At 54.1% G+C, this 11,075-nt stretch overlaps 1 protein-coding gene across 4 annotated transcripts in view; it reads left to right on the top strand.

Moving 5' to 3' along the window:
• Positions 1 to 46: 46 nt before the first annotated feature.
• The window catches only part of RCCD1 (RCC1 domain containing 1), a 35,926-nt gene continuing 24,897 nt past the window's right edge, over positions 47 to 11,075 (top strand). For 2 of the 4 annotated variants that reach the window (XM_074400043.1, XM_074400042.1), the window contains exons 1-8: positions 47 to 1,662; positions 2,389 to 2,654; positions 2,834 to 3,224; positions 3,323 to 3,444; positions 6,024 to 6,122; positions 6,441 to 6,611; positions 7,108 to 7,137; positions 7,657 to 7,813. In XM_074400043.1, coding sequence (XP_074256144.1) covers positions 2,489 to 2,654; positions 2,834 to 3,224; positions 3,323 to 3,444; positions 6,024 to 6,122; positions 6,441 to 6,611; positions 7,108 to 7,137; positions 7,657 to 7,808 — 1,131 coding nt within the window. In that variant the 5' untranslated portion in view covers positions 47 to 1,662; positions 2,389 to 2,488 and the 3' untranslated portion in view covers positions 7,809 to 7,813. Of the gene's footprint in view, positions 1,663 to 2,388; positions 2,655 to 2,833; positions 3,225 to 3,322; positions 3,445 to 6,023; positions 6,123 to 6,440; positions 6,612 to 7,015; positions 7,138 to 7,656; positions 7,820 to 11,075 lie in introns of those variants that run through there. The other 2 variants (XM_039480018.2, XM_039480019.2) reach the window with 2 other exon arrangements.

Below are 11,075 nucleotides of genomic sequence, written 5' to 3'. Positions count from 1 at the left end.
CTGGGTGTGGGTGAGTGTGAAATGGAGCTTCACAGTGGAAGAGCCACCTCCATGGAAGGAATTCAATGGATTCTCCAACCAGGGCCCACAGTTGCTTCTTAATCCTACTGGCCGGACGAAGGGGCACAGGAAGCTAATCAATAAGAAACCCGCCAGGTGCGGTGCCTCAAGCCTGTAATCCCAGCACTTTGGGAGGCTGAGGCAGGTGGATCACTAGAGGTCAGGAGTTTGAGACCAGCCTGGGCAACATGGTGAAATCCTTTCTCTATTAAAAATGCCAAAAAAAAAAAAAAAAAAGGGAGTGTGGTGGCCTGCACCTGTAATCCCAGCTACTCGGAAGGTAGAGAGTAGTACAGTGAGCCGATATTCCTGCCTCCCAAAGTGTCGCCTGGGTGACAGAGCGAGACCCTGTCTCAAAAAATAAACTATCCGAAGAAGCAAATCGTTTGGGTCCAGACCCCCATATGCCGGGCCTTCAATACGTTTGCCTTTATATTGGGAGTCCTTTGTGGCCTCTGCTGAGAGAGCGCTCGAGGGGGTTAGGGTTGGAGGCCAGGAGAGGTTGGTTAAAGGGCTACGTGGGCCGGGCCGGCTTCCCACCACCCCAGCCTGTTTCCGGGAGGGCTAAACCCAGCTCATTGGCTCGACAGATGCACGTGACGGGCCCCGAGCCAATCAGTGGAAAGTCAAAGCTGCTTCCAGTTTGGGCCTGGCTCCGGCGCGTGTCCGGTTCTGAGGTGCCGAGGTTCCAGGACTGCGTTTGGTGGCGGGGTCCGTCCGCCTTGGGGGGTCACTCCTCGCCAGCCCTTTAGCTCGGGTCTTAATGCGCTTCCTCTCGGTGATTCTAATCTGAGCCCCATGCCCCGCGGGTGCCTGCAGGGGCGGGACCATCTGGTCCAACTTCTGCCTTGGCAACGCCTGCCGGAGGTTTCAGCCCGTTTCACAGACCTGGCGGCGGCGCCCCGGCCTAGACCTAGGGACCTGGGGCCCGGAGAGGCCCCCGTGGGAAGGTGAACGGGGCTGCGGCCGCCGCGCCCCGGACGGCGTCAGTGCCCTTGCCGCGGATTGGCCGCCTCACCGCGCGCGCTCTTCAAACCTTTTCTCCGCGTGGCTGTCGGCGTTGGCTGGGCGGCCGGCTATTCCGAGGCGGCCGCTCTGCGCCTCGGCGTTTCCTCCAAGGCTGCCCACCGAAGGACCTGCCGGAGAGGGTAGAGGGCATAGGGTCAAGATCAAGGTCAGAGGCCCCCTTGGGTTGGGGAAGGGGGGTTTAGGAGCCCAGGAGCTGGGGTCGCAGGAGAGACCCAAGATCTGACTTCAGAGGCCTGAAAATGCCTGTGCAATGGCGCTTCAGCCGGGGCGATGCGGCTCACGCCTATAATCTCAACACTGGGAAGCCGAGGCGGGTGGATCGCTCTAGCCCAGGAGTTCGAGACCAGCCTGGACAAGATACCGAGACCCCTGTCTCTTATTATATAAATAATAATAATAGGAGAACGTCTGCGCCAGCCGAACCTGCTTGAAGTGGCGTCGCTATTGGAACCACCAGATTGCGTTTCTCTCCCCATTTAAGGGTTAGCTCCTTGGGAGCAGACAGCTGTCCTCACTGACCCAGAGGAGGATGGCTCAGTAAATGCTTGCTGGACGAATAAGTGACTAGATAAGGTACAGTTGAAATTGTGACTGTGTAAGTTTCTCAAAACCAATAAGATATCCGGGGATAATTTTTTGTCAACGTTAAATACTGGATTCAGTAAGCTAATACTGTTTATCATGGTGTATGTACTCGCACCAAACCTTTTCTTTGCATTTATTACAAGCAATTCTATGAGGTAGGTTCAAACAGCACCGCCCCCACCTCCCTTTGTAAACTGAAAAAATGCGGTTGGACTCGGATGGCCGCGAGGTGTTGGTAACCTGTGCAGGGCACTGCCTCCCACTCGCTCTTCTGCGTTCCACTGTGGTGTGGGTGGCAGAGCACTGTGTGCAGAGTTGGGGGGACCTGCTTTCAGCCCTCTGCCCCTCTCTGTCTAGCTGTATGATTGTGTAAGAATTACTTTCTCTGGGAATCTCCTCTGTAAAACACGACAATTTTGGTTCCCAAGATGACATGGGATAAAGTGCCAGATGCTGGGAAGCTGCGGTACGGGGTGGGAGTGTCGGGGGCGCCCGGATCCTAGTCTAGTGCCTAAAGGGCAGCCCACTTTTTACCCACTTTGTGGCACGCTGAGCTTGAGCCAAAAGGGAGGACAGGGAAGTGCCCCACTGGATATTTGAGAATCTTTGTAAATCCTGTAGGGCATTAGCCAAGGCGCCTGCTCAGCGAAACTTCGAGGCACGGACATCGTCTGCTTTTGTAGTCAGAAGAATGATAGTTTCCCCATTTTACAGATAAGGCAGCTCCAGCCCCTGGAAGGCCAGAGACTAGCCAGCGTGCCACTAGGGGGCCCGCCGCAACCAGGTGGCGGCCGGCGGAAGGCGCTGCCGGGACATGGCGGAGGAGCCGGGGGGGGCCTGGTTCGGCTTCGGTTTCTGCGGCTTCGGGCAGGCGCCGGGCTCCGGACGCGGGCGCCAGGTGCACAGCCCCGAGCCGCTGCAGGCGGGCGTCGACATCCGCCGCGTGAGCGCCAGCTGGAGCTACTCCGCCTTCGTGACCCGTGAGCACTCCCCGCCCCGTTCCCGCTTACTCCAGCCAAGCTCCCCGACCCCTCCCGGCGCCACTGCGGCCAGTCCAGGGTGCTGCTCCCATTCAGGCCGCCAGCCCCCAGCGCCGCCCCCAGTTTAGGTCCCCGGCGCCATATCCCTTCTCCTCCCCAGCCCGCTTTTCGGTCCGCAGGTGGAGGCCGCCTCGAGCTATCGGGCTCAGCCAGCGGCGCAGCGGGAGGCTGCAGGGACGCGTGGGCCTCAGAGGGGCTCCTCGTGGTGCTGCGCGCCCGGCCCGGGTCGGGGGCGTTACTGCAGGCCTGGGCGCCCGGCTCGGCCCTGAGGGGGGATCCCTTGTGGGCCCAGAATGTGGTGCTGGAGGCCGAAGGGGAAGACGATCCCGGCGGTGAGGCCCAGGCTGGGAGGCTGCCCCTGCTGCCCTGCGCCCGTGCCTATCTGAGCCCCCGGCCGCCCTTCTACCGGCCTCTGGCTCCGGAGCTGCGGGTGCGCCGGCTGGAGCTGGGCGCGGAGCACGCATTGCTGCTGGACATGGCGGGCCAGGTGTTCTCCTGGGGCGGGGGCAGGTGAGTGAGGCGGGGCAGGTGAGGGTTGGTGACTGGAGAAGCAAGCGCAGCGGGACACCGTAATGTGACTGTAGCTGACGCGGGTCTCCCTTGCTCAGGCATGGACAGCTGGGCCATGGGACCCTGGAGGCAGAGCTGGAGCCAAGGCCCTTGGAGGCGTTGCAGGGCCTAGCCATGGCTGAGGTGGCCGCGGGGGGCTGGCATTCTGTGTGTGTGAGTGGTGAGTGACGATGCTTCTCCAGACGAGCTTGTGATTTTGTGCAAACCTTCCTCCTGTTTTCCAGTTTGGGTGGGTGGCAGGCCTCCTCCCACACTCATCCATCCATCGCCCAGTCAGTTATGAATCCTTAATATCCCTCACCCTCAGCCTCCTCCGCCTCCACCATCGCTCACTCACACCTGTGCTCTAGCTTCTCTGACACGGGTCTCACTGCCCCTCCCATCCCTAGCTGCGCCCAGCCAGGACTCTTTCTACGGTGTTGCCAAGAGAGTATGGGGTCGAGGGGGCAGCCGAGCCAGGGAGAGCAGAGAAAGGCTGCAGTTGCCTTGGGGCCCATGATGTGTGGCACAGAGTAGACGCTGGGTGCCCACCAGGCCTCAGGATGCTGCTGGGTGTGACCCTGTGATGGTGCCACGCTGGCCAGAGTGAGGAGGGCTGCTTGGTGATCCAGGTGCAGCTGCCCGCAGGCTGTTAGAATGCATGCAGCGAGGGCGAGGCTGAGAGCAGGTGAGCTTTGTCTGTGTCTAGGGCTCTCCTTTTGGCTGCTACTTAGATCACCGGGAGGCTTAAGACACTACCAGTGCTGGCTGGGCACGGCGCCTCACGCCTGGAATCCCAGCACTTTGGGAGGCTGAGGCGGGTGGATCCACGAGGTCGGGAGATTGAGACCATCCTGGCCAACGTGGTGTAACCCTGTCTCTACTAAAAATTAAAAAAATTAGCCAATCGTGGTGGCAGGTGCCTGTAATACCAGCTACTCAGGAGGCTGAGGCGGGAGAATTGCTTGAACCTGAGAAGCGGAGGTTGCGGTGAGCCGAGGTCCCGCCACTGCACTTCAGCCTGGGTGACAGAGTGAGACTCCGTCCCAAGCAAAACAAACCAAACTTAGCAATGCCTTCCCTTCCAACATATTCTCATGGAGTGGGTCTGGGCTCGTTGCCAACCCTGAGCTGAGCCAACATGGTGAAATCTTGCCTCGACAACAAATAAAAAAATGAGCTGGGCATGGTGGCTCATGCCTGTGGTCCCAGCTATTTGGGTGGCTGAGGTTGGAGGATCACTTGAGCCGGGAAGCGGAGGTTGCAGTGAGCCAAGGTCATGCCACTGCACTCCAGCCTAGGTGACAGAGTGAGACTCTGTCTCAAAAAAAGAAACAAAAACTGGGCTGGAGAGAGGAGACCAGAGGGCTGGAAATAGCCCAGTGGGCTGCCTCCCACTCAAGGTCTAGAAGGAATTTGAGGCCTTAAGGTGGGTGTAGAGCAAGTGTCCCCAAACTACGGCCCACGAGCCGCATGCGGCCCCCTGAGGCCATTTATCCGGCCCCCCGCCGCACTTCAGGAAGGGGCACCTCTTTCATTGGTGGTCAGTGAGAGGAGCACAGTATGTGGCGGCCCTCCAACGGTCTGAGGAACAGTGAACTGGCCCCCTGTGTAAAAAGTTTGGGGCCAGGCGCAGTGGCTCAAGCCTGTAATCCCAGCACTTCGGGAGGCCGAGGCGGGTGGATCACGAGGTCAAGAGATCGAGACCATCCTGGTCAACATGGTGAAACCCCGTCTCTACTAAAAATGCAAAAAATTAGCTGGGCATGGTGGCGCGTGCCTGTAATCCCAGCTACTCAGGAGGCTGAGGCAGGAGAATTGCCTGAACCCAGGAGGCGGAGGTTGCGGTGAGCCGAGATCACGCCATTGCACTCCAGCCTGGGTAACGAGTGCGAAACTCCGTCTCAAAAAAAAAAAAAAAAGAGTTTGGGGACGCCTGGTGTAGAGGTTGAAGCATGGGCACATCCAGCCAGGCTTCTTAGTTTCAGATCTTTGCTCAGGCCCTGCGACCTTGGGCCTGGTACATGACCACTCTGTGCCTCAGTTGTCTTGTGAATAAAATAGGGATGTTGCGTAAGTGGCGATACTCTTGTGCAAATTAAGTGATTATATTTGAATAGCACATAAAACAGCAGCATGGATTAAGCACTTCATAAAATCAGCTGTTGTTGTTAGAGATGTTTAGTGTTAAGCGGCTGTTCCAACCAAAAAGCTACAGTGCGTGCGGCTGGGAAGGCGAGAGCTGCACGTGGCTTTCTACAGAACCCCCTGTGGGTGAGAGGAAAAGAGCATAAGCCGGCCTAGGGGTGGTTTTGTTTATTTATTTAGAGACAGGGATTTCACCGTGTTGCTGAAGCTAGCCTCGAACTCCTGAGCTCAAGTGATTCACCCACCTCAGTCTCCCAAAGTGCTAGGATTACAGGCATAAGCCACCGCACCTGGCCCCAGCCCAGTGGTTTTGAAAGGGAGACCATGGGGGCACTTCCAGGGACACATCTCTGAAATGAGGGACAATTTGGCAGCATAAGAATGAAAGTGGAAGGTTCAGTGAGGGACTTAAGGGGTGACCTGAAGGTACTGAGGGCACAGGAACCTAAGACAAGCCCCTGGGGCCAGAGGGGAAGCAGTTGGCCTGGAGCGCTACTCTGGGTAGGCTGGCTTTGGTTGTCCCCAGGAGCGGATGGGATGGGATGGGGAGGGGAGTTTGGATGGATGCAGGGGGTTCCCAGTCTGTTAATGTGTCCCCTTGATCTCTTTCAGAGTCTGGGGATATCTATATCTGGGGCTGGAATGAATCAGGGCAGCTGGCCCTGCCCACCAGGAGCCTGGCAGAGGATGAGGAGACCATTGCAAGGGAAGGTGAGGGTCAACTTGACTCCCACAGCTGCTGCCCCAGGATGTGGCTGTCATTCCTGACTCCTGGCTGAACGCTGGCCTGAGAGCTACATTCTCAGATGGAGCATGCGAGCCCTTACGGGAGGGAGCATCGGTAAGGCTGATGCCAGCCTTGGCACCACACTTGTGCAGGAGTGCGAGACCTGCCTGCAGAACGCTGGGGTTGGGAGCACCGGCTTTGGAGCTAGACAGTCGTGTGCCTCAGAGCTGTTGTGGTAATGAGTGACTGCGTGAATAAGGCTTAGCTCAGGGATCGCTGTTCACATCATTATCATTTTAAAGCCGAAGGACTGAATGCAGATGGCTCCCAGGTGAAGAGAATGGCGGGGGCTGAGGATGGAGCCCCTGCCCCGTTCATAGCTGTCCAGCCCTTCCCAGCTCTACTGGATCTCCCCCTGGGCTCAGATGCAATCAAGGCCAGCTGTGGATCCAGGCACACGGCCGTGGTGACACGTGAGTGGGACTGGAGGGTGGTTCAGGATGGAGCAGGAAGGCACTCTACTCACTCGAGCTGGTGTCTGCAGAAAGGGGTGGGCGGCGGAGAAACTTCTGTCTTAAGACTTCTGTGGCTCCTACAGAGCAGCTACCTCGCTCACTGGATAAGCCCCATCCCCTGTGTGGTTTCACAATAGCTCCCCAGCCTGTCAGGCCCGGAGGATTCTTCCTTCCGGAGCGAGGCTGATGCTCTCTTTCCTCCGTGCACCGCCACAGACACATTCCCCGCCCACCGCCGCCTCTGACAGCACGGCCTGCCCAGTCTGGCCTGCGCTCGGTAGCTTGGCACAGGAGTTTCCCTTGGGATCCTCTACCATGCTGCATGTGATCAGCCGTTGTTAAGAGAATGTTATTCGCACCAGGTGCATCTCATGAGGATTGCAACGTGCTAGCTGTGGGCTGTGCCAAGCCAGGCTGGACAAATGCCAGCCACTGACTGTCCTTTTGCTTTCAGGAACAGGGGACCTGTACACCTGGGGCTGGGGTAAGTAAAAGGATTGTTTTTGTGACCCTGAAACCAAGGGGAGGAAAGGGCAGGTGACAAAGCCACCAAGACTAGAGGAAGCAGGGGCCTTGGCCCGGTCACTGGGAAGACCAGGGCCGCCCCGTCCCTGGGGTTGGAACAGATGTAGGCATACTCCAAGACCAGACAGGGGGACATGGAGGGGATGTCGGTGCCACCCACCTAGCTCTCTGAAACACTGAAGGAAGTGTCCAGCCAGCATTTACAAACCATCGTTTTGCGGATCCGACACTGGATAGAGAAAAAGATACAATGGAAATGTGTGCTCTGAACATCTTAACTTGGGTAGCAGGGAAGTTTGGAGTGGCTGGTCACCACTGGCCTCCTGGGGATCCCCAGGGTTACCTGGCTCTGGGTCTCCTGGATTCACAGAGCAATGGGGCACAATCCCAGTGTCTCATTGGATAGTCTGGGCTCCTTCCTGGAGGGAAAGCAGCAAGACCCAGTGGAGAGGATGCAAAGGGTCTGGTTTCGCTTTAGGTAAATATGGACAGCTGGGCCACGAGGACACCAGCAGCTGGGATCGGCCCCGCCGAGTGGAGTACTTCGTAGATAAGCAACTCCAAGTAAAGGCCATCACCTGTGGGCCCTGGAACACCTACGTGTATGCTGCGGAGAAAGGGAAGAGCTGACCTGCGTATGTGTATGTAAAACACCTGTGAAACGCCTATCTTTGTCAAGGAAAGCTATTGTCTGCACCCCAAGGGCCCTGTGTTTGCCTCTCTCCATCACAGTCTTCCCTTTCACCTTCAAGCAGGGTCCTAAACTTGTCTGCTTTAGAAACAGCTGGAGAGCATTGAAAACTCTGCTGCCCAAGTCAGCATTGGGACAGTGAAAGCAGAGCCTCTGGGGTGTGGCCTAGATAGTGATAGAATCCAAGCTCCGCCCACCTCACCCAGGGAAATTTGATGTGTAGCTGAGATCGGAGCACGTTCCAGGTCATCTTCCTTTTCAGTCCCTTCCCGGTTTTCGTTTGAATTTTGCCATCCTTGTATGCACGTTCCAGGTCATCTTCCTTTTCAGTCCCTTCCCGGTTTTCGTTTGAATTTTGCCATCCTTGTATGCATTTTTATTCAACATAGGTGTTTGCCTTTGAGTGTTAGGTAAATGGAATCGTCCTGTATATGTGCTTTTGTGTCATTTTTGTCACTCAGCATTGCGTGACCGATCCTTGTTGGGTCCTGGAGTTCATTCATTTTTAATGCTGTATGGTGTTCCGTTGTATCAATATACCTCAAGTGATACAGTCTTGCCGATGTCATCTTTATCGTTTCTGATTTTGGTCATTCCACGTGATACTTGGAGCAGTGTTGCACACATGTGCGCACGTTCCTCTGCAGAACATTGAGTTAAATTGCTAAGCCAAGAGATGCCTTTAATTTCACTAGGTAACTGTTTCCCACCAGCAGTGTGGGGTTGACTGTGTCAGGTAGATGCGCGTTGATTTTAATTTGCATTTCCCTGAATACTGATGAGGTTGAGTAGCTTTTCATTTGTGTATTGGGTGGCGGGTCCTGGTGGTTGACACCTGTAGTCCCAGCAGTTTGGGAGGCTAGCGTGGATTGCTTGAGGCTGAGGTCATCTGTTGGTCGGCCACTGGAGTTTTCCGTTATGAAGCGCCTGTTCAGGTTTGCTGGCCTTTTCTTGGTGACTTTTCTTTTGTACATTTCAGATACAGTCTTTTGATGGTTAGTATTCAGAATATCTTCTGCTACCATGTAGTTTGTTGTTTCGGTCTCTCTGGGTATTACCAATTTTGATTTAATACTTAGATGGTTTTTGCTCCATGCCAGGTAAGGCTCAAAGTGCTTTACAAATGTCAGCTTATTTTGATAAAATGTTAATTCTTTTTTTTTTTTTTTTTTTTTTTTGAGACGGAGTTTCGCTCTTGTTACCCAGGCTGGAGTGCAATGGCGCGATCTCGGCTCACCGCAACCTCCGCCTCCTGGGTTCAGGCAATTCTCCTGCCTCAGCCTCCTGAGTAGCTGGGATTACAGGCACACGCCACCATGCCCAGCTAATTTTTTTTTTGTATCTTTAGTAGAGACGGGGTTTCACCATGTTGACCAGGATGGTCTCGATCTCTCGACCTCGTGATCCACCCGCCTCAGCCTCCCAAAGTGCTGGGATTACAGGCTTGAGCCACCGCGCCCGGCTCTAAAATGTTAATTCTTTATGCTTAATTTACATTTGTGCATCTGTGTGTGGTTTAGGAAATATTTCCCACCCATGGGGTCTTTAAGCTTTTTTTTTTATTGTAAAATATACTGAACATAAAATTTATGTTCAATAAAAACAAAAATTATTTTAACCATTTTTAAGGATAGGGTTGAGTGACGTATCCATTCCGGTTGTGTAGCCGTCACCCCTATGCGTTTGAATAACTTTTTCATCCCATGGTGAAACTGCACATTAAACACTGAACTCCCCACTCCCCTTCCCAGCCCCTGGCAGCCACCATCCTACCTTCTGTTTCTGTGACTCTGACTACCCTACATGCTTTATGTAAGTGGAATCCCAGAGTATTTGTATTTTCATGACTGGCTTATTTCACCTAGCAGCATGTCCTCCAAGTTCCTCCATAATGTACCTTATGTATCTGGACTTCCTGCCTTTTAAAGGCTACAATTCTATGAAATGTATGCACCCCGTTGTATTCATCTACCTGCGCATTGGTGGATAGGTGAGTAGCGCTACTGTGAATAGTGCTGCTGTGAACATGGGTGTACAACTGATTCTCTGCTTCCGTTCTTTTGGATATATACCCAGAACTGCTTGGTTGTGTGGTAATTCCGTTTAATTTTTTGAGGAACTGCCCTACTGTTTTCCGCAGAGGCTGCCTGATTTTACATTCCCACTAGAAGTGCACACAGATCCTAATTTCTCCACATCCATGTCAACACTTGTTTTGTTTTTTGGTTAATAGCCATCCTAATGGATGTGAAGTGCTATTTCATTGTAGGATTTTTTTTTTGGACAGGGTCTCTCTGTTGCCCAGGCTGGAGTACACGTGTGATCCTGGCTCACTGCACCCTCTGCCTCCTGGGTTCAAGTGATCGTCCCGAGTAGCTGGGACTACAGGCACATGTCACCACTGCTGGCTAATTTTTGTATTTTTAGTAGAGATGGGGTTGTGTCATGTTGCCCAGGCTAGTCTTGAACTCCTGGGCTCAAGCGATCCACTTGACTTAGTCTCCCAAAGTACCAGGAGTATAGGCATGAGCCATCATGCCCGGCCAAACCACGTTTTTTTTTTTTTTTTTTTTTTTTTTTTGAGATGGAGTTTTGCTCTTGTTACCCAGGCTGGAGTGCAATGGCGTGGTCCTGGCTCACCGCAAACTCCGCCTCCTGGGTTCAGGCAATTCTCCTGCCTCAGCCTCCTGAGTAGCTGGGATTACAGGCACGTGCCACCACGCCCAGCTAATTTTTTGTATTTTTAGTAGAGACGGGGTTTCACCATGTTGACCAGGATGGTCTCGATCTCTTGACCTCATGATCCACCCGCCTCGGCCTCCCAAAGTGCTGAGATTACAGGCTTGAGCCACTGCACCCGGCCCGCCACTTTTTAAAATGGGCAAAAGTTAACAAAGACGACAGAAGGATGGCAACTAAGCATATGAAAAGATAGCCTATGTCATTGGGCGTTAGGGAGTTGTAAATGAAAACCAGTGAGACACCACTTCATACACAGAGTAACTAGAATTATATGAAGGCTGAACGTACCAGCTGTTGGTGAAGATGTGGAGAAACCAAAACCTTCATACATTACTGCTAGGAGTGTGAAATGGTACTGCTTTGGAAAACAGTTTGGCTTTTTTTTTGAGATGGAGTCTCACTCTGTCACTCAGGCTGGAGTGCAATAGCATAATCTCGGCTCACTGCAACCTCCTCCTGAGTTC

The sequence above is a fragment of the Saimiri boliviensis genome, chromosome 5 (genome assembly GCF_048565385.1).
Source record: "Saimiri boliviensis isolate mSaiBol1 chromosome 5, mSaiBol1.pri, whole genome shotgun sequence".
In the NCBI taxonomy this organism is placed as follows: Eukaryota; Metazoa; Chordata; class Mammalia; order Primates; family Cebidae; genus Saimiri; species Saimiri boliviensis.
Note: the sequence above shows the minus strand (reverse complement) of the source record. Positions and strands in the feature narration are given on the sequence as shown.